The 19,330-nt window shown below is 43.4% G+C and overlaps 3 protein-coding genes across 5 annotated transcripts; 1 reads left to right on the top strand and 2 right to left on the bottom strand.

The window, feature by feature from the left end:
• Positions 1 to 4,292: 4,292 nt before the first annotated feature.
• On the bottom strand, positions 4,293 to 5,270 carry LOC125905933 (growth arrest and DNA damage-inducible protein GADD45 gamma-like). Its single transcript, XM_049604260.1, has 3 exons — positions 5,170 to 5,270; positions 4,854 to 5,061; positions 4,293 to 4,744 (listed from the first exon to the last, which is right to left on the bottom strand). Exons 1-3 carry the CDS (start codon positions 5,268 to 5,270, stop codon positions 4,631 to 4,633), a joined length of 423 nt encoding a protein of 140 aa, XP_049460217.1. The 3' UTR covers positions 4,293 to 4,630.
• Positions 5,271 to 8,695: 3,425 nt separating this feature from the next.
• Positions 8,696 to 10,994, top strand: gadd45gb.1 (growth arrest and DNA-damage-inducible, gamma b, tandem duplicate 1). Of its 2 annotated transcripts, XM_049604245.1 has the most exons (4): positions 8,696 to 9,369; positions 9,564 to 9,995; positions 10,106 to 10,313; positions 10,423 to 10,994. In XM_049604245.1, exons 2-4 carry the CDS (start codon positions 9,853 to 9,855, stop codon positions 10,534 to 10,536), a joined length of 465 nt encoding a protein of 154 aa, XP_049460202.1. In that variant the 5' UTR covers positions 8,696 to 9,369; positions 9,564 to 9,852; the 3' UTR covers positions 10,537 to 10,994. The 2 variants fall into 2 exon arrangements, with proteins under 2 accessions (XP_049460202.1, XP_049460201.1); XM_049604244.1 differs by having other exon boundaries at positions 8,696 to 9,995.
• A 1,005-nt stretch (positions 10,995 to 11,999) lies between these two features.
• On the bottom strand, positions 12,000 to 16,830 carry nim1kb (NIM1 serine/threonine protein kinase). 2 transcript variants are annotated; one of them, XM_049604786.1, is made up of 4 exons: positions 16,044 to 16,830; positions 14,691 to 14,986; positions 13,618 to 13,886; positions 12,000 to 13,392 (listed from the first exon to the last, which is right to left on the bottom strand). In XM_049604786.1, exons 2-4 carry the CDS (start codon positions 14,956 to 14,958, stop codon positions 12,631 to 12,633), a joined length of 1,299 nt encoding a protein of 432 aa, XP_049460743.1. In that variant the 5' UTR covers positions 14,959 to 14,986; positions 16,044 to 16,830; the 3' UTR covers positions 12,000 to 12,630. The 2 variants fall into 2 exon arrangements, with proteins under 2 accessions (XP_049460743.1, XP_049460744.1); XM_049604787.1 differs by lacking the exons at positions 14,691 to 14,986; positions 16,044 to 16,830 and adding an exon at positions 14,432 to 14,534.
• Positions 16,831 to 19,330: the final 2,500 nt, after the last annotated feature.

Below are 19,330 nucleotides of genomic sequence, written 5' to 3'. Positions count from 1 at the left end.
GATTAGATTCATCATGAGCTGACACAGGCCGAACTGATGGCTATCAGAGACAGATATTAGCATCAACAGCTGATGACTGAGGGAATGGGCGTGTTTGAGTGTGTGTGCGCATGTACACACATCTGACTGAATGTGCACGCACAGAGTTGCACGTGTGTGTGTTGTGACCCACGGCACACCAGCAGCAGGCTTATGGTAATGGCACAGGGCGACATTAGCATAGTCAAAAAGTGCATTAGCATAGCCATCAGACAGAGAGAGTCAGCAGACATTAACCTCTGAAACTACCCAACTATGAGCCAGCTTTATAAAGTCTACTTGTCCTGACAAACATTTCTCCAAAAATATAAATAGCAGAATATACAGGATATAAAATGGAGGGGATGAAGTTTGAATATTTCAGTCTCTCTTCAACTCTTAAAACAAGCAAAAATACATTTGAGCCGGAGAGGATGTTGATGCCCGTATCCTAGGCAACCTGCAAACCAAAACACCAACAATAGAAAATGAAACACACACACGCACACACACTGAGCCTGCAGGCCGTCAGTACCATCTGCTGCAGCTCTCCAGCACACAGAAAAGACTTTGGGAGGAGGAGGCTTTTATATTGAAAGGACACTTGAGAAGCAGCATGTGGCCGCAGCAGCAGAGCGTTTTATGACGTGGGGTTGAGACAGAGGGCAGCCGAGGTCGTTCAGGGTGACAGAGTTCAGGCAGAACATTGAAGTATTTTTACTTTTTTGATTAAGTTAATCAGCAAGAGAGCTGTTTCCACTCGTTTCCAGGCTCTATGCTAAATTGAGCTAACTGCAGCCTGACTCCAGCTCTGTACTTCACATACAAACATATGGAGATTTGTATTGATCTTCACATCTCACTCTGAGAAAGAAAGAAAGTCCAGAAATAAAGTGTTGAACTATTCCATTACGTATTTTGCTGCAATATTTTGTTGAAGTTTGCCTCTGCAGGGACTGTGTTGTGTTGAGCCTCTGGATGTGTTTCTGCTGACTGTTGGGGGATGATGTTGTTAGTCAGGATTTGCTCCTGAATGGATGAATGGCAGCAGGCTTGTGCCAGGCACACTGCCTCTTCCTCCTCCTCCTCCTCTCTCCCTTTCTCCTTATCATTAATTGGACAGCAGATGGAGTGAGTGTTTAGTTGGTTGTCCTGGAGATTTAAAGGGGTAATTGCATTTCAGCTGGCCCTTTTTTTCCTCTCTATTTTGACATGATGAGTGTGTGCGCGTGTGTTTGTGTATATGCACATGTGAGGGTGCAGCACGGTGAATGATGAAGCTGATTCAAGTTTTATCATAGCCTTGGAAAAAAAATGTTTTATTCTGGTGAAACGTTGCATCATATCAAATTGAATAGAGCCACTTAAAAGAAAGAGAGATAGTGAGGACAAACATTCTTGTACTTCCTTGTGAGTATCCTCACCCTAATCCCTTATCAAGGATTTATATTCCTGTGTTGAGTCGGCGCTGTGCCTATGACCTCCTGACTATTTTTGGAAGCTGAAACCATTTCCCTCAGTGGAGACGAAGCTTTTTCTTTACTTTAATTTCACAGATAAGAAACAATAAATTGTGAAGACATTAAGGCTCCACAAAATAGCATTTTATGTCTTGTGTGATTTATCCTGGCTTCATATGAGCAGAGGAAATATCCGCTTGTCGCTAGGCTAATTTATACAATGTACAATTGTGTGGAAAACGTGTTTAGTATAAGACAGTTGTTTTGTTGGTGAACCTTGTGAGTTGTAATGGAGCCAAATTTTGTAACATTACCTTTGTTAAATGTTGCTGTTGTCCCTGGCTTCATATGAGTAGAGGAAATATCTGTTAGCCGCTAAGCTAATTTATACAATGTAAAATGCCATAGGCTTGTGCTAAAAACATTAGCATGTTGTATTTGTGGGGAAAATGTGTCCAGATAAAGACAAGTGTTTGTCTGTGAATGCTGCGAGTTATAGTGAAGCTGATTTGTGTACTTGTGTATGAAGCCATGTTTAATGTGTGTTTAATGTGTGTTTGAATCAACTAAACTTTACAGCACTTCACGGAAACCCCACCGCCAACTAGTGTTTTGGAGGTGTAACTGCAGAGTGACACAGACACACTGCACAAGTATAAATGCACACAACGGCGTAGGCTGCATGCATAGGGACTGCATTGAGCTGATGCACAAATGTAAATCTGGCTTAACCGCTAACCCTAACATTACCCATCACACCTAAATGCCTATCACCAACCCTTACCCAAACCCTAACCTAAACCTAATTCTAACCTGAAGTGAGGACACCAAAATGTCCTCAGTTTCCAAACTTGTCCTCCCTCTGTTGTTTAAAGATGCACTTCAGTGTGGGCGTGTGTGTGGTGGTCACAGTGGGGCGTGGAGGCTGCAGCAGCTGTTGACTCCACAATAGTTTGCAGTGACAGGCAGCATGCAGGTCAGAGTGACTTTAGAGTTTGGATCCAAACACACAAAAGCTTCTTTAATGTTCTGAATCACAAATGAGTCAAAGAGAAGCAGAAGCAGCGTGTGCCAGGAGCAAAAGATCACCTTCATTATGCTGCACGTTCAGTGTGGTTGGGTTTTTTTTCTTGACTTTACCCATGATTATAACAGAAGTTGTAGCTTTATTTGCTGACACTGATCTCATTGTAAAGTTAGCATGACGTTTTGTTGCTGTAAACACACTCAATCACTGAGCTGCACAACATGAGGAAACATTTCACCGCTCAGAGTAACTGTCAAATAAGTCGAAAGAGATCTTACAATACCCCTGCATAAAAAATGCATTTATAAAAAGAAAAAAAAAATAGGAACTAGAACAAAGTGCTAAGATGCTCCTGGAATTTACAAGTCTAGAAATTTCTTATCGGATTATGTCGCCCCTCTGGGTGACCGTCTGCTATGTAGCATTGTGCTAATTCTGCTGTTCACCATCAAGACAGAGAGTGTGCATGCTTGTATTTGATTGGTGAAAAAAATCTATGTTTTTGACTTAAGTAAATGCACGTTTGTGCCCGAGTCAGCACCCTGCTTTGCCAAGAAAGTCATTGAAATGAATGAGCAGCCTGCATTAATGTTCATTAACATTCCTTTAAAGATTCTCTCATATGTTTGTGCAGTAAATATGCAGCTAAAAAAAGCTGAGCCAAAAAGCTCAAATTGTTATTTTTGCACTTCAGCTGTGGAACGGATTTAACAAACAAGATAAAAAGGTGTTAGATGTAGAATTGCCGGGAGGTGGATTTTGCTACCTTTGGACAAAGCCAGGTTAGCTGCTACCAACATTAATGCTAAGCTAACCGCCTGCTGCCTCTAGCTGCACACTAAGAGACATGAGTGGTAGCAATTTTTTAATCGAACTCTTAGAAGGATGGCAATAAGCCCTCTTATGTCAAACTATCCCTTTAAATTTGGTATTCTAAGTGCAAAAAAGAGCTGGATTTCACAACAATCCTACATACTATTTAGTCAAAATGCATACATATTCTAAACTACCAACGTAAATGGGTAGTTGTGGAGGATACTTTACAGATTTTGCTGAAGCATTGCATAGTTAGAGGCAGAAAACACTCATGTACACACATGTATTTCAAATCAAAGCCTCTCCAGAGCTGAATTGATGTGTGAAATTTGTAAAGACATGACATGTTTGCTGCTGTTTTGAGTAGCAGACGGATTGTCGGCCATGTTGGTAAAGGCTCATATTTGAAAGGTCAGGAAACTTTAAAGAAATCCCCCCAAAAGAGTGCAGAAAGTCAAAAAGTTAAACCAGACTGGAGCAGGTTTGCTTAATTTGGACTTAATTCGTGCTTCAGACAAATTCAACTTCATATGAAAAAGTCAAAGTGCAGACAGAGGGTGATATTGAATTCAAAAATTTTATTTCTACGCTTTAAAAATTCAGACAGGCAGTGAACAAGATACATCATTAGACATCAATAAAGCTGAGGTGAAACCCTCAGGAAGTACTACAGTTTCGGTTTCTTTCATATTTCAGATTCATGTACTTATATTCTTTTTATTTTAGCACTTTTTTTTCTATCAGTGTTAACTATCTAAAGTGAAACCTTTAGATGGTATTTTCCAATATTTTTAAGGAATATTTTTGTCAGTTAAATTTCTAAAGTGAAACCTTTAGAGAATTAAGACAATTCTGGAAAGTGGGAAACATTTCCGCTGATTGCAACTGTTGTCATGTTGCTCAGCAAAGAGGACGTCTTCAAAAAGTCCCTTTTCAAAAACGCCTCTTCCTCAGCACCGCTTCTTCTCCTGCTGCGCGTGCTTTCAACGTGCGACGTTGGCTCTGTGGCACAACTCGCATCTCCTTCCTCTCCAAACCTCATCCGCACAAAGAATGAGGGTCAATGCGTCGCTCTTGTGGCATACCCGACCTCATTCACATAAAGAATGAGAGTCATCTTGGCATGGACGGGACAAGAGGCGACGGTTCACGGGGAGGCCCCTCGGGCCGGCGCCGTGCTGCCTGGACGGGAATCCTCCTCAGGAGTGTCCAGGGATGAGCAGAAACAGGCTCATCCTCTTCATCAGGATGAGTATTTCCAGGTAAGAAGCTTCACAGCTTTTGAGCAAGAGAGGAGCCGAGGCCCAGATCAACGCTCGGGGAGGCTGATCTCAGGAACCCAGTCGTTCAGACGGCGGCTCTCCTCACAGAACAGGTGCAGCTTCTCCAGAGCAGGGTCCTCCCAAGACCCATCAGCTGGGTTCTGTTCAAACAGGAAGAGGAAACAGAGTTTAGCCACGTGTGTCTCTCAACAAAGCATCTCATATACACTTCAGGTATGATTCAGACTCATATTATTGAGCTCTACATACCGTGATGAGGACACAGTGGGCATCTTCAAGCTGCTCCGCCTTGTCACCAACAATCTCAGCCAGACGCTGCATGTTGCTCACTCTGACGATGCTGATGTCGTTGTCGAAGCAGAAGGACTGGATGAGGGTGAAGTGGATCTGCAGAGCGATGTCACACTCAAACTCCTCATCCATGGCCAGGACGCAGAAGGACACACTGTCCGGGTCACTGTGGATAAAGAAAAGTCTTGTTAGTTCCTGCTGTTTAGACGATGAACACAGTGGCTGTACAGAGATGAAGCCAAAGTTGTATTTCAGTCACATTCAGTTTACTTACTCAGTCATGATTTTAGCGCTCTCATAGACTCCAACAGTGAGTCGATCTTCACCCTGAGCACACAGCAGAGCTTCCTTTAGAGATTTTCCAGGAGACTGCATGGTGATGCTTTAGCTTACAGTTTGGCTGATGTGATCAGAAAGTCCAAAGAAGAGTGTTTGTGCTGCCTTCAAGAGTCTGCCACTATTTATACCGCTGACCCGGCACACGCTCAGTCTCTCATTGGCTCCTTGGGGTACAATGGCTACAACAGACCCGCACCCCTCTCCCCACCCTCAGGGACGCGTGCCTATAGAAAAGTCTTAGAAAGTCGGGGGAAGCTTTGGTTGAAAGGATCAGATGTAGAAACTCCCTGACCTTTAAATGATTCTTTCAGCTGACAGGAATAATGAAACCACACAGGGAGAGCAGACTGTCGTCGTCACAGTCTTTAAAGTTCTGGAAGAATTAGTACAGACCGATAACTTCCAGTCAAGAGGACCGTGTTCACATCTACAGTACTTTACATCACAGCAGAACATTTTGCAAACCATACAATTGTGTTGAAGATTTTGATTTTCTTTTGATATTCTATGCAGCCATTGATTTCCATCCATGCCATTTTTTCAGATTTGATATTTACTATGATTGATTCCCCACCTTAAGCAACTTTCAAAAGTCTGCTATTTGATTGTCATACTGTACAGAAAAGTAATGGAAGTCAATGGCTGGAGCAGTACAAAACAGTTGAAGTAAAACCTTCAGAAAATTCTTGGTTTGTTGTTTTCTTTCCGTATTGTTCATTTTTCTCCCTGTAAAGCCATTTACGTTACATTATAACTGCACAGTCACACAATTTAGGTTCAAACTTAAGCTTTTTTAACTGGTATATGTATTTACCCTCCCAGTCAAGTCAGCCATTGACTTCCATTCATTTGTATTCAAGGTGAAAATCAATTAGCAGACTTTTGAAATTAGCTTGAGGTGTGAAATCAGGTAACCTGAAAGTTCCTTTAATTCTGGTCAAATTTTAAATTATGCAGTACAAACTTTTTAATCACTGTAAAAAAGAATCCACTGGTTTAAATTTTAAAAAGTGAAGGTAACAATGTGTGTGCATCTTTTTAAGTAGTTTCAACTCTGGCATCATCGAGTCAATCCTATGAGTCTCTAATAATCTGACAAGCTGAATTTAGTATATTTAGTATAATTTAGTATTTAGTATAACCAGCATGACTTCCTTCGACTTCGAAAAGCTCAATCAAGCTGAACCAACTTCAAAAGCTGTGGTGATATTTAGTGATCACACTATTTTATTTAATATTGTAACTTATATTTGAACTCAGTCCTGCTCAGAAATGTCAAATGTTTGTGATTTTGACATCTTAAAATAACACGTTAATGAAACAAACCTATTTTTTTTTTATGGTGAAACACATACTTAGTTCAAGCCTTATCCACTACCATTTTTTAGAGTGCAGGAATCCATAGTTACAAATGATAAAGTATATAGGTTTTGACTTCAACTCTATTACCATGCAATGGTGATGTAACTTTGACAAAAAGTTGTGACCTGATGTTCACTGTGATTGAACATGTAACACTAAAGGTTTCACTTCATGTCACAGTTAACTACTTTTTAAACTGAACTGTTTTGTTCTTATATCTGTAAAACCACCACAATAAAGGTCTGAATTAAGTATTGTCCTCTGACTGTTCTTTAAGTACCTCACCTATGATTAAAGTTTGTCAGACTGAGTCTCATGCTGACTTTTGTTTGTCAAACATCACCTCTATTTTACATTTTTGACATTTTACCTCTGAATGTCCTCTTCCTGCTCACATGTAGACACTGTTTGCTAAAACTTGCAAAGCAATGTTATGGTCCTTTAAATGACTCTGATGAAGGGGCCAATTTTTCCACATCTCTACCATAAGAGCATAAAATTAAAGATAATATTTTGAAGGCTAGAGCATTGGCACGCTGCACTTCGGTAGTTGTAAGTGTCATAATGCACAGATACCAACCATCCTAATTGCACACAAAACTCATTCAACTCTTTCATACCTCATGACCGATTTCACTGCATGAACTGTTTTTTTGTAGAGTGGGCAGTGGCACGCGCCGCTGCTTTGCATGCGTAAAGCTCGGTCCCACTTGCGACGCGTGGCATCTGGAGATGCCTGCGTGCTTTATCTCTCCCGTCTGCATCACTCTCCATAGCAACCGAGAGATACCATCTGTCCCGGGGGGGAAGGTGAAGAGGGTCGACAAAGGAAGTCAGGCAGCACCTGCTGGGCGTGATGGCAGTTTTTACAATCCGCTGTAAATATGATTATGAAGTTTTGAGGTTGGACAAAATCAGAACGCAGAAGTTCAACTGAATCACTCTGAAGTTTATTGAGTTGAGTTTCACCGCTTAAAATATGTATTTGATAGATGAAAAATAACCAATGATTGTGCTTTTTCAAAACTAAACTTCTATGTTCCCAACTTCGAGTCATATCTGCACACACCAGAGGCCATATATCCAAAAATCCTACCATGCAGCTTCAGACACGTTCTGTCCTTACAAAGAGTTTCAGTGAGTCGCCTCAGGTCACCAGAAAACAGCTTTGACCACCAACACCTGTCGTGCGCTGCCGGGGAGGCCTCCGTCTGGCAGATGTGCTTCAGCAACAATAGGTCCGTATCGATTTGCACGCGCCTGCCCTGTGGCCATGCAAGCGGATCCTTCCTAAAATAGCTCAGTGTTTGATGACTCTCTGTCAGCTGGATACGAATCAAACTTTGGTCCAAATGTAAGCCTCGCGGCCAGCTGATGTTCAGATGAATGTTCAGCACGCAGACAGAGAGTGAAATAAACTAATGATTTGTTGCTGCAGTAAATGCACAGATAAGAGTTTTGTTGTTTCACAAAACACACTTTCAGCATTCTTGCACGTGTTTACAGCTCACACTCAAGGTGATTTTTATCTGCCTTTACGCGTCTGGCATCATTTGGAGATACTCTTTTTCATTGTGAAAGTTTAGACCGTAAGCTCTTCCCTTTTGGCATTCAAATTTAATCAAAACTCAGACAACAGGCTGGCGAATGTGGAGACTTGCAGACAAAAGATAGGCGCGCCCCGGGGTCGGGGCTGACCTGGGTTTAGGAGAGAGGGAGGGGGGGTCCGTCATAGCGACAGTTCTCCATCTGCCGCTCTGCTTTCCGCAGAACAATAGCGCTGAATCAATCACCGCCAACCTGTGTCTCCTGCACAGCCTCTCCACTCCAGCCCCCATTTTTTATTTACGCAGCAGTGGCAGCAGGCCTGACCCGATGCAAGATGTGTTTTGAATTATTATGCAGACAAAAAAAGAGTCAGATAAGCACGAGCTGTCGGGGAGAAACTGGGGCAGATGACTTAGAGCCGTGCGTAAAAGTTTAGCAGTGCCTAAAAGTGAGCGTGAATTAGTAGATGGTTGTCAGAAACAAGTTTATTTAAAAGCACAGATAAGTACATTTAGTAGACCCACGCACCAAATACTTAATATAACCATGTAGAGTTGTGCGTAAAAGTTTCGTCGTGCGTAAAAGTGATAGCTGGCTTTCAAAAACAAGTTTATTTAGACGCACAGATAAATACATTCAGTGGACCCACGCACCAAATACTAAATATAATCAGAGTCGTGCGTAAAAGTGATGAAAACTTACAAAAAGCTGTCCGAAACAGCTGAAATAAAACCACAGATGACGACATTTGCTGGATCCAAGCCCCAAAAACCAAAGTGCAATAAACTTCACAAGTTCTCCTTTAGAATTCAGTCCGTGTGGGCCCTGAACTCCCCAGAGTAAATAAATAAAAAAGCGAGCAAGGATTTTCTGGACAGCTGATAGCCACGTGGTCAGCATGGGCCAGCAGCGCAGATTGCGCAGCATGCACAGCGTTCTGGCACGCGCTGGTCATTTGCATTTGTATGGGGGACCGTGATAATAGAGGGCTTCTGTGCGCACAATGGGGCCGTTTTATGGCCAGCCTCTAGTCCACAGATGGCATCATCCACCTGCCCTTTCTCTCTGCTGCAGCGGGGGGAGGGGGCGCTTCACACTTTCTCCGTGTTGCTGCTGAAATACTGGCACCAAAAACTAAAATCCAAGAAACTGTTCTGAAAGTTCTCTTTTTGTTGGAGCTTAAATTTAATGTTTTGAAGATTGCTCGTGGTGCGCAAACTGAACTGTAAGTCGTTTTAGTGTCTCCAAAAAGGAACACTTAAAGATTCTGCACGTTTCCAGAGTTCTTATGAATACATATAAAGGTGCAGTGATGCTCCTCATCAGTCTCTGCATTTAAATAACACCGGCTGTGTTTCTCTCATTTGCACAAAAGTGCTGCACAGTAATCAAACTTTTTTTTTTTTTTTTTTAAATGAGGCTATTTTTAGTTTCAGTCTGCAGGCTGCTGCGCTCAGAGGGGGAGCGTGCGTGGCTCCATGACCCCCATCAATCTGCCACGAGCCGGGAGTGTGACAATAGCATTATCATACCAATACACCATTCAGCTGCGGCCAATCAGGGCGCAGCGCTTTCACTGCGCCGCACGAGCTGCAGAGTATAAAAGAGGGAGGCTGCAGGACTGAAAGCACTCTGCTCCCTTTCGGATTTTACTCTCTGACCAAACTCTAAAGATCTCCCTGTGCGGAATATCTTCATCATCTTCATCATGACTCTTGAGGAAGTTCTGATCCAGAAACCCACCGAGCGTGCTCAGTGCACCGGCCAAGCCCTGGAGGAGGTCCTGGTGTCCGCTAAGGACAACGACTCCCTCACCGTTGGCGTCTACGAGTGCGCCAAAGTTATGAATCTGTAAGTATGAGACTCTCTGTTGCAGATTTACAGCTATCTACATTTTCATTAGTTATATCAGGCAGAATATTGGATGGAATCTCATGCGCTCTTTTGTTTGGTTTCCACAGTGACCCGGACAGTGTGTCCTTCTGCGTCCTGGCCATGGATGAGGAGTTTGAGTGTGACATCGCTCTGCAGATCCACTTCACCCTCATCCAGTCCTTCTGCTTCGACAACGACATCAGCATCGTCAGAGTGAGCGACATGCAGCGTCTGGCTGAGATTGTTGGTGACAAGGCGGAGCAGCTTGAAGATGCCCACTGTGTCCTCATCACGGTATGTAGAGCTCAATATTATGAGTCTGAATCATACCTGAAGTGTATATGAGATGCTTTGTTGAGAGACACACGTGGCTAAACTCTGTTTCCTCTTCCTGTTTGAACAGAACCCAGCTGATGGGTCTTGGGAGGACCCTGCTCTGGAGAAGCTGCACCTGTTCTGTGAGGAGAGCCGCCGTCTGAACGACTGGGTTCCTGAGATCAGCCTCCCCGAGCGTTGATCTGGGCCTCGGCTCCTCTCTTGCTCAAAAGCTGTGAAGCTTCTTACCTGGAAATACTCATCCTGATGAAGAGGATGAGCCTGTTTCTACTCATCCCTGGACACTCCTGAGGAGGATTCCCGTCCAGGCAGCACGGCGCCGGCCCGAGGGGCCTCCCCGTGAACCGTCGCCTCTTGTCCCGTCCATGCCAAGATGACTCTCATTCTTTATGTGAATGAGGTCGGGTATGCCACAAGAGCGACGCATCGACCCTCATTCTTTGTGCGGATGAGGTTTGGAGAGGAAGGAGATGCGAGTTGTGCCACAGAGCCAACGTCGCACGTTGAAAGCACGCGCAGCAGGAGAAGAAGCGGTGCTGAGGAAGAGGCGTTTTTGAAAAGGGACTTTTTGAAGACGTCCTCTTTGCTGAGCAACATGACAACAGTTGCAATCAGCGAAAATGTTTCCCACTTTCCAGAATTGTCTTAATTCTCTAAAGGTTTCACTTTAGAAATTTAACAATGACAAAAAAATACTCTAAAACATAAAAAAATAATAAAGAAAAACAAGTTTATTCTCTAAAGGTTTCACTTTAGAGAATAGCTGAATTAATTTAATGTTAAAAAATAATAAGAATTTGTAAGATTGTCTTATAAACATTTAATTATGTGCTCAAGACAGTGATGTTTAAAAAAAATGAAAAGATTTGTCTGATTCTGTTGGAACAATGTTTAACACAAACTAATGTATAATTTTCTAACAGTTTCACGTCAGAAATTGTTTGAAGTGGAAAATGTGAAATAAAAAACACAGAAGTAATATCAGTGGTGTGATGTGTTTTCACTTTCTCTGCAAACCTCATGCTTGCATTGTGTGTCAAGTGTTTGGGTGGAGGTGGAGGTGGAGGAGCAGGAGGTGGTGATGGGTCAGGGAGGAGGGAGGGTGGGGGCAGTTACGCAACTAACAAAAGTTTCAAACTCAGCAGATTTGCATGGAAGGCGCTAAGGCCTGTCATCTGCTGGCTGCTGTCCCTCCTCCAGCAGACCTCATCTGCATGTGTATGGCGCCGCGCACAATAGCGCAGCTCCCGGGGCCTGTCAGCTCCAGCGGTCCGCACAGAGCTCCTATTGTTCGGCCTGCAGATGTCTCCGCAGCCACGCCGCGCCATCTGCCGCTTCCTGCAGGTGGGGGTCGGGCAGGGGCAGGGCTGGGAGGAGCCGGTGGGGTTAGTGAGTTTTTGCAGTGCCAGAGGGGGCAGGCAGAGGGGTTGGGTTTTGGCTGGTTTGGACCGGTTGTGGAGGTGGAGAGGGGTCCCGAGTATCATCTGGTGTCCTGCCAGCTGCTGTCGGTACTATTATTTACTCGCAGGCACTTAGTGAAACTTTGGTAAACAAGCCGCAGAGACGCGAGCTCGGCTCTGTTTGGGTGCAGCGTGCAGCCACCTGCTCCAAACAATGAGTGACGCATTAGTTTTTTTTCACCACTTTATTTAGTTATTTAGTTTTTTAATTAACAATAGGAGTCTTTAAGATACAGGATTTGTTTAAGTGGGTGTAAGCTTCCCCATCTTCCTTTAAAAAACATACTATAATATTTAATAAACCAACTGTGTGCACCCACAAGACTGAAAAGCTACAATGAGGTGCACAAAAAAACAAATACAAAATGAGTCATTTACCAATGCACTAAATGCTTTAGGGCTGTTTGGCTCTGAATTTTAAGAGCAGCTGTGACAATTTTAAAAACTGGAGGGGTCCCATGAAAAGTTACATGAGGTTATGTTTATTTTTCTGAAATAAATCTCCAAGTTTTGCTCGCCTTCTTAAACATACTGGATATCTTCACCTCTTCAGGCCTCTAAAAATCATTCAAATCAAACTATTTGAGAGGGAAAAGTCACCCTTTAGTTAGCTATAATTCTGTTTAATTTCACCAGGCACTTTAACTCATACTTTAGGCTATCCCATAAAGCTGCATTGGAGCAAATGAAACACATTTATCAAAAACTACAAGTCACCTTCCCATAATGTAGAAAAAAAAATTCACTATAGCTTTTAATTTCATGTTTGTATAAAAGAAGTATAAAAACTGTTCTGAAGCATCCCTACCAGTCTGTTATGAGAGCACGCATAATTTAGATGTGTGTCTGAGGCCCCTGTAGGCTCGAAGCCCCTCCCTCTTGGGGTCCCTCACCATCCCTCTGACGACCGGGGGACTGTCGCAGCCCCTCCTTTTCTGGGCTCGGTGCAGCAGGATCCGATAAACCCCGGTGACCGGGTTGCGACTGTCTTTGATCTGGTTGTTGTTCAGGTGCTCCCGGGTGAAGCCGAGCTCCTCCATCGAGCTCCTGACCTCCTCCTCAGTCTGCTCCTCCAGGTCTCTGCGCTCCGAATCCAGCAGGTTCTGCAGAGAGCTCGTCGGCTCGGGAGGCACCAACGACCAGGGGAACTCCACAGGTAGGAGCCAATCGCAGCCGAGCATCTGGTCGACAGCGTAGCGCTCGGCGGCGACCCCCTTCAGGATGCCCTTGATGAGCCTCTGGCAGGGGCCGGGCACCCAGGGAGGGATGGTGTAGATGCCTTCGATGATGCAGCGCCGCAGCTTCCCCATGGTCTCAGCGCGGAACGGCATGGTGCCGGTCACCATGAAGAAGAGCAGGACCCCCATGGCCCACACGTCCACTGGGGGCCCGATGTAGCACTCATCCCTGAAGAGCTCCGGGGCGGCGTAGGGTGGCGAGCCGCAGAAGGTGTCGAGGGCGAGGTTGCGGTTTGAAATCCGTGTGCTGAATCCAAAATCTGCCACCTTCACACTGCCGCTGCTGGTGAACAGGACATTCTCGGCCTTCAGGTCTCGGTGGATGATGTTGAGGTTGTGCTGCAAAACAAAACACACATTTCTTAATATCACACTGATCTGACATTAAAGATTTTCTGTAAGACTCTTTATTTATTTCAAAGTTGTATTTTGAAACACATGCCTTTAACAAATATTGTGCCATATTGCTGTCCAGCCCTTGTCCTAATAGAATAAATTATCACAACTGCATGGTGGGAAAAAACAAACAGAATTTGAGCTCAGTTATGTTTTAATTACACTCACCATATATTTGATGGCAGACAGGATCTGGGCAAAGGTGATCTTGCTGGTGTTGTCTGACAGTTTCCCCTCGGTGCAGATCCTGTTGTGGAGGTCTCCTCCTCCTGCGTACTCCAGCACCAGGTAGAGGCGGCTCGGCGTGTCCACCACCTCGTACAGACACACCACGTTTGGGTGCTGCAGGCACTCCATGTTGCTGATCTCTTTGGAGAGCAGACGCTGGGCCTGACTGTCCAACCTGGTCTTGTCCAGTATCTTTAGGGCCACTTTGTCTACAAGGAGGACAGCAAAAGCAACAGTCTGAGTGTCAACAAGAACTCAGACAGGGTGCTGGGTGGCCTGCTGACCACTTTCTTATTCACAGTAACATTGTTTTGTACTTGTACTTTTGTGCTTGTAAGTAAGGTGCCACAGTGCATAGGAAAGCATAAAAAATGCCAGGGGAGGATCCCTTGGACCCGCTGACAGAGTCTGAGACTAAGCTCCAAATGTCCTCAGATCCTAGAAGAATTATAAATGAGTCAAAAATACCAGAGCTATTTTTCATTCCCAGTGCATCCCTGGACTAAACTACTACGAAAAAGTATTGGTAGATTAACCAATAATGAAAACAGAAGCTGTGGTTTTACTGAGGACTAGAGTTCTGCTACCCGACCCGAGTATCAGGTTTGGAGTCGGGTTTGGCCTCTTTCGCTATGTTAAACATTTCTCTTTGTCGCTGTCTGTGCCAACTGTCTGGCACATTCAATGCCTGGTGAGGAAGAGTGTGTGTAGCTAAGCGTTGCATAAGTCTTGGAAGCTGATGTGTGGGTGTTACCTTTAGGCCTGTACAGAACACTACTAACAGAAGGTGTGCAGGTGTCCATCTCTTTCTTCTTTCCCATGTTGTTTAATAACAGACTGCATCCAGTTTAACTGTGTATGACCACGCTCCACTGCTGATCATTTTACCAAGATATAAGATATTCACAAGGTTCTGAGACTGTCTTATTTTGTATATAGAGGGGCTAAACACTTAAGGTGCATGGATGAGTGGAAGGATCCCAGGCTAAGGGTCTGACAGCATGTACACCGACCTTTAGTCAGAGCATGGAAAGCCAGTTTGACTCTCGAGAAGGTCCCAGAGCCGATCTCCCCGCGGACCTTGTAGAAGCCCACCCTGCGGCCTATCATCAAGTCCTTGATGGTCTTCTCATCCTTGCACATGTCGGTGGTGAGCTTCTGCAGGGGGGTGAGGCGCAGTGGGGCGTCGATGTCATCATCTGGGCCGACCTCAGAGCTGTCTGTCAGGCTGTAGACACTGTGGTGGCGCCTGGTCGTCACCTGGTACAGGCCTCCAGGCATTTCTGCAGCAGGCTGGAGATGTGGTCATCTTGAAAAACACAATGATGTTGTTAAGTCTTTACCAGCTCCTGGTTTGAACACACAGTGGTTTGTTTTTTGTCTAAAATAACTGATAGGATGATTAAAAACAGCATAGTTGCTTCACTCTCATCTAAACATTAACAGTAAATATTCAGGTAGAAATTGTGTTTTAAGTCTTAATGAGGAAGCAAGTGTTTGAGATTGAGTTATGTGCTCCATGTCACCCTTAATTAGGAATATCTAATATTTTAAAGAGTGCATGCAATCACATTTCCCCTTAATTTTCCCTTAACATCACAAATACTCTACACTTGCTTCTTCTAGTGCTTAAATAGAAGCATATCACATAACATTTTAAGACTACACCATTAAATACGAATTATTCAGATGTCTTATGCAACACTTTGTAGTTCACATATTACCGTAAATTCACAACAGGGTGTCAAATTAAATGCTTTTGAAGATGATCTTTAACCAAATTTAGGTCTGATTCTTGGACAAATGATCTTTTACTTCTTCGAGCAATGCAGGTAATTATGAAGTAAATAAAGTATCATATATGTGGTCCTGTGCAAAGGTAGTTCTTATGGTTATTCGAGTGAGTTAGGTCAATCTATATTCTGCAACAGGTAAGTGCAAGCACAAAAGGAAAGGACAGTATTAGGGTCAGTGGTTGGTTTACAGATTTGTAACACCAGGAGTAAGGACTTGAAGACTACGACTCATTTTCACAAACATAAATTAAGATGGATAAATGACATTAAAAATAAAATGTTAGTGGCAATTAAGACCTGTAATTAAGACTCTGTAATGACTTTGAAGAGCTACTTTTTATATGTTTAAGTAATTCTAAGACTTTTAAGGACCAGCAGACACTCTGCACTATAGACTAGACACTTGCAACCCCTTAAATGGATGCAAAAGCTTAAAGAGATCCAGAATACAGGTTTTCAAATTCCTGCTCTGCATCAAAACATTGCTGTAGAATCCAATGCATGCAGCAATACGACAAAGTTGTTCTTTTGGCCCAGCAGCGCCCAGAAAAATGAATTTTCTTCACTTACATGCTGAAGTCTGACAGTTTGTGCCAAGATCATTGCAGGCGGTCCCAATAAACCGAGCAGCACGGTGCAGTCATCGTCTGTGTCTGCCCTCTCCAACAGACTACTGTACGCTGATTGCTGAGAGCACAGGGGGGGGGCGTCTGTCAAGTGGACAGACAGTCAGAGCCTCCCTGGCCACACCCCTCACCTCTGCCTATCTTCATCATCTCCTCCTCCTCACTGAACAAGGATCAAGGTGGTGTCATGAACTCTAATCCTGCTTCAATTTAGGACTGTGCCAATCCCTTCAAATGGCTAACACCAGTTTGGGGCAGCAAAAATGAGGCCAGAAGGACGCAACGCACGACAAATGTGCACAAATATTGTATCCACAGTATATACAAGCAGTTTGGTTTGCAGGTGTAGCAAAGCCCACCTGTGTGACACATGGCCGTGTTATGCAGCCAAGGTTGATCTCTAAGCTTTTGTGAAGATGAAATGTTATGCAACGGTGTTACCCAATGTTCCCATAAGGATTAGCTCTCTGTCCCCTTTAGACGCTGGCTGAGCAGCGCAGATAAAGAGATTACAAAGCATGAGGTCAACACTTCACCAGGCACTGCATCTTTGTACAGGTGTGTTGTCCCTGTGAGGGACAGTGGAGGGGCAGCTGGGAGAAACACCAGTCAGAGGACATCAGGAAAGTTAAAGAACACATTCAAATCTGCGCTCTGTTAAATAATACAAGTTTAGCTTTGCATTACAGCCCAACTGGTGCAGCGTTTAGCTTGTTAGCTTGTTGTTTTTCAACTGTAAAAAGTCCCGCTCAGTACATATTTTGGTCAAAAGAAAAAGCCGCAAGAAAAATGTCTGCATTGAACGTTTCTGCAAACCACAAGTATGTTGCATGTTTCAGTCTCATATACTACTTAACTTTAAATCCAGTGATATGATGTGAGGTGACTTTGTCATCTGGAGGTGAAGGGGACAGTGGATGGTGAGTCACCTAAGCAAGATGCCTACCAAGTTGCAAACCACTGCACAAGACCAACAAAACAAACTGTTTTTTTCCAGGGGCATTTTAGACACATAATGTGGAGGGTTTTTGGTGATCAACTGCTATTTTTACACCACGAACAGCAACTGTTTTTGCTGAGACATTGCTGCATTTCCTTCTGGACGACTGCAAGGAAAAGCCGTTGTTTTTATAATGCCATGGTTGAGATTTCTGATGTGACTGTGCCACAAAAAGTAGCTGTATTTTATCATAAACAAGTGTTTTTTTGTGCATAAATCTAGCCACGCATTAACCACAGCGGTGTTGAAATTCTGAGTTTCTACAAATCCACAATGTACTAACGTATAAATGTGACATATCCATGGTTTGCACAAACGTACCATGCAAATACTTTCTGGCAACAGGGTTGATTTGGGAAACTGCACTCGTCACAATTTGGCATATATGCTTTAGAGATGAATTTCAAATATGAATAGATTCTGCCCCTTCATCTTTAATTTCTGCTCTCAATTTTTCAATTACCAGAATTATAAGCAAATATCAGCCAAGGTATTGCTCAGATCATATTTTCTGATTATCAAATTTCTCCAGTGTCAGTTTGGCTCCAATGAGTGCAGGCTGGGATGTGAAAACTCCAACATCTTTCAAGAGACAGAGTCATGCTCAGGAAGACTTCAAATCCAGGATACCTGCATTACTATGAATGATCTCACTGAACACTTCCCTCTCATGTTAAAAATCAAAAGCTGACGCATATAAAGACGCTGATTTTTAATAAACTATTCAGGTAGATGTAAAAGTTTTAGGCTATTGAGAAAAGCAGATATTTACAGACCTTTACTTTCCTAAACATCACAATGGAAAATCATTTAACACAATTTACAGGAAATAAAGATCAAGAGCTTTACTTTTTCAGAAAGTTTGAATTAAATGAATCTGACATAACCAGGATAAATGAATGGGAGTTAAATGGTTTGTTTTCTTTGAATGAACGGAGATAAACAGGTTTAACTCCCTGAATGAGATTGGCCTGCCAGCTATCTGATTCACGAGGTGCACTCCTCCTTCTTCAGTGCCTCCTGCCCGCCCATGCAGGCGTCTGATTGGATTAAAGCCTTAGACAGGAGTATGGCCTGTGTTTACATGTGCTCTCTGTACTCTGGTCACCTGCAAGCAGCACGGTGAATCTGCAGAGCTGAAGTATGACAGTGCAAGAGAAGCAGTGTGGTCAATGAAGTGATCTGTAAAATAAGTCAACAGCGCTGAGAAACAACTGAATTTTGCTTTGAAACGAAACTGAAATACAAATCGAGCCAAATGAAATTAAATAAATACGTAAAAAACAAGCCCCCCTGAGAAGTGGGGAGATTGATGCACCTGCAGAGCCGACAGGTCAACAGCTCTCTAGCCTCTGACCAAACTACATCTTTCTCCTCTTCAGACGGCTGTCACTCAAGCCACTGGCTCGCTGGTTCTCTTCCAGCTCTTTGATTCTCTGACGCAGAGCCACAATCTCCTTGTTCTTTTCCTCCTGGAAGAACTGCAGCTTCTGAGGACACACACAGTTAATCCACACACACTACGCTAAAGAGAGGCATTACAAACAAGACATACAACCCATTTCTCAGAACAGAACCACACAGCTGACAGTGGATGACCTACAAAAACAACACCCACGAATTCTAAATCTATTGTTCAGTGACTCTTGTGAATGGCTGTACCAGGTAAAGGACTGTGGTGTGTGGTGTTTATATTTCGGGACTGCTCATCAAATTTGTTCTGGAGCTGGAACTATCTAATGTTTTCATTATCATATTATGATTTCTGAAATGATTATTTTCTTAATTAATTTAGTGTTCAAAATGCACATCACAATTTCCCAGATCCCAAGGTGACTTTCAAAATGCTATTAAATTCACAATGACATTAAACTGAGAAAAGCAGTTCACATATTCGTGAAGTTGGATCAAGAGAATGTTGATGTGATGAGACACAGCTGCTGACAACAGAACACACACAGAAAATCTGTGTTCCACTGAATGCAAGGTGATATTAAGAAGTGGTGCAATTGTTTATTTAATGCCTATTCAAAGACAACCATTTCTACACAGTTTCCCATTTCAAAATTCTACACTTGACACCATTGCAGTTGACTTTTTATGTTGGGTTGGGCCGAGCAAAGAGGAAGTGACTTTGCACAGGCATATGACTTACAATCGCCACCTTCCACATGTAGGAGATGTCTCACTAATTTTCGCAAAGGTTGTATCGAGCTTTCCTTTCCAACCAG

This window comes from Epinephelus fuscoguttatus, linkage group LG18 (genome assembly GCF_011397635.1).
Source record: "Epinephelus fuscoguttatus linkage group LG18, E.fuscoguttatus.final_Chr_v1".
Taxonomy (NCBI): Eukaryota; Metazoa; Chordata; class Actinopteri; order Perciformes; family Serranidae; genus Epinephelus; species Epinephelus fuscoguttatus.
This window is presented reverse-complemented; position numbering and strand designations above follow the sequence as displayed.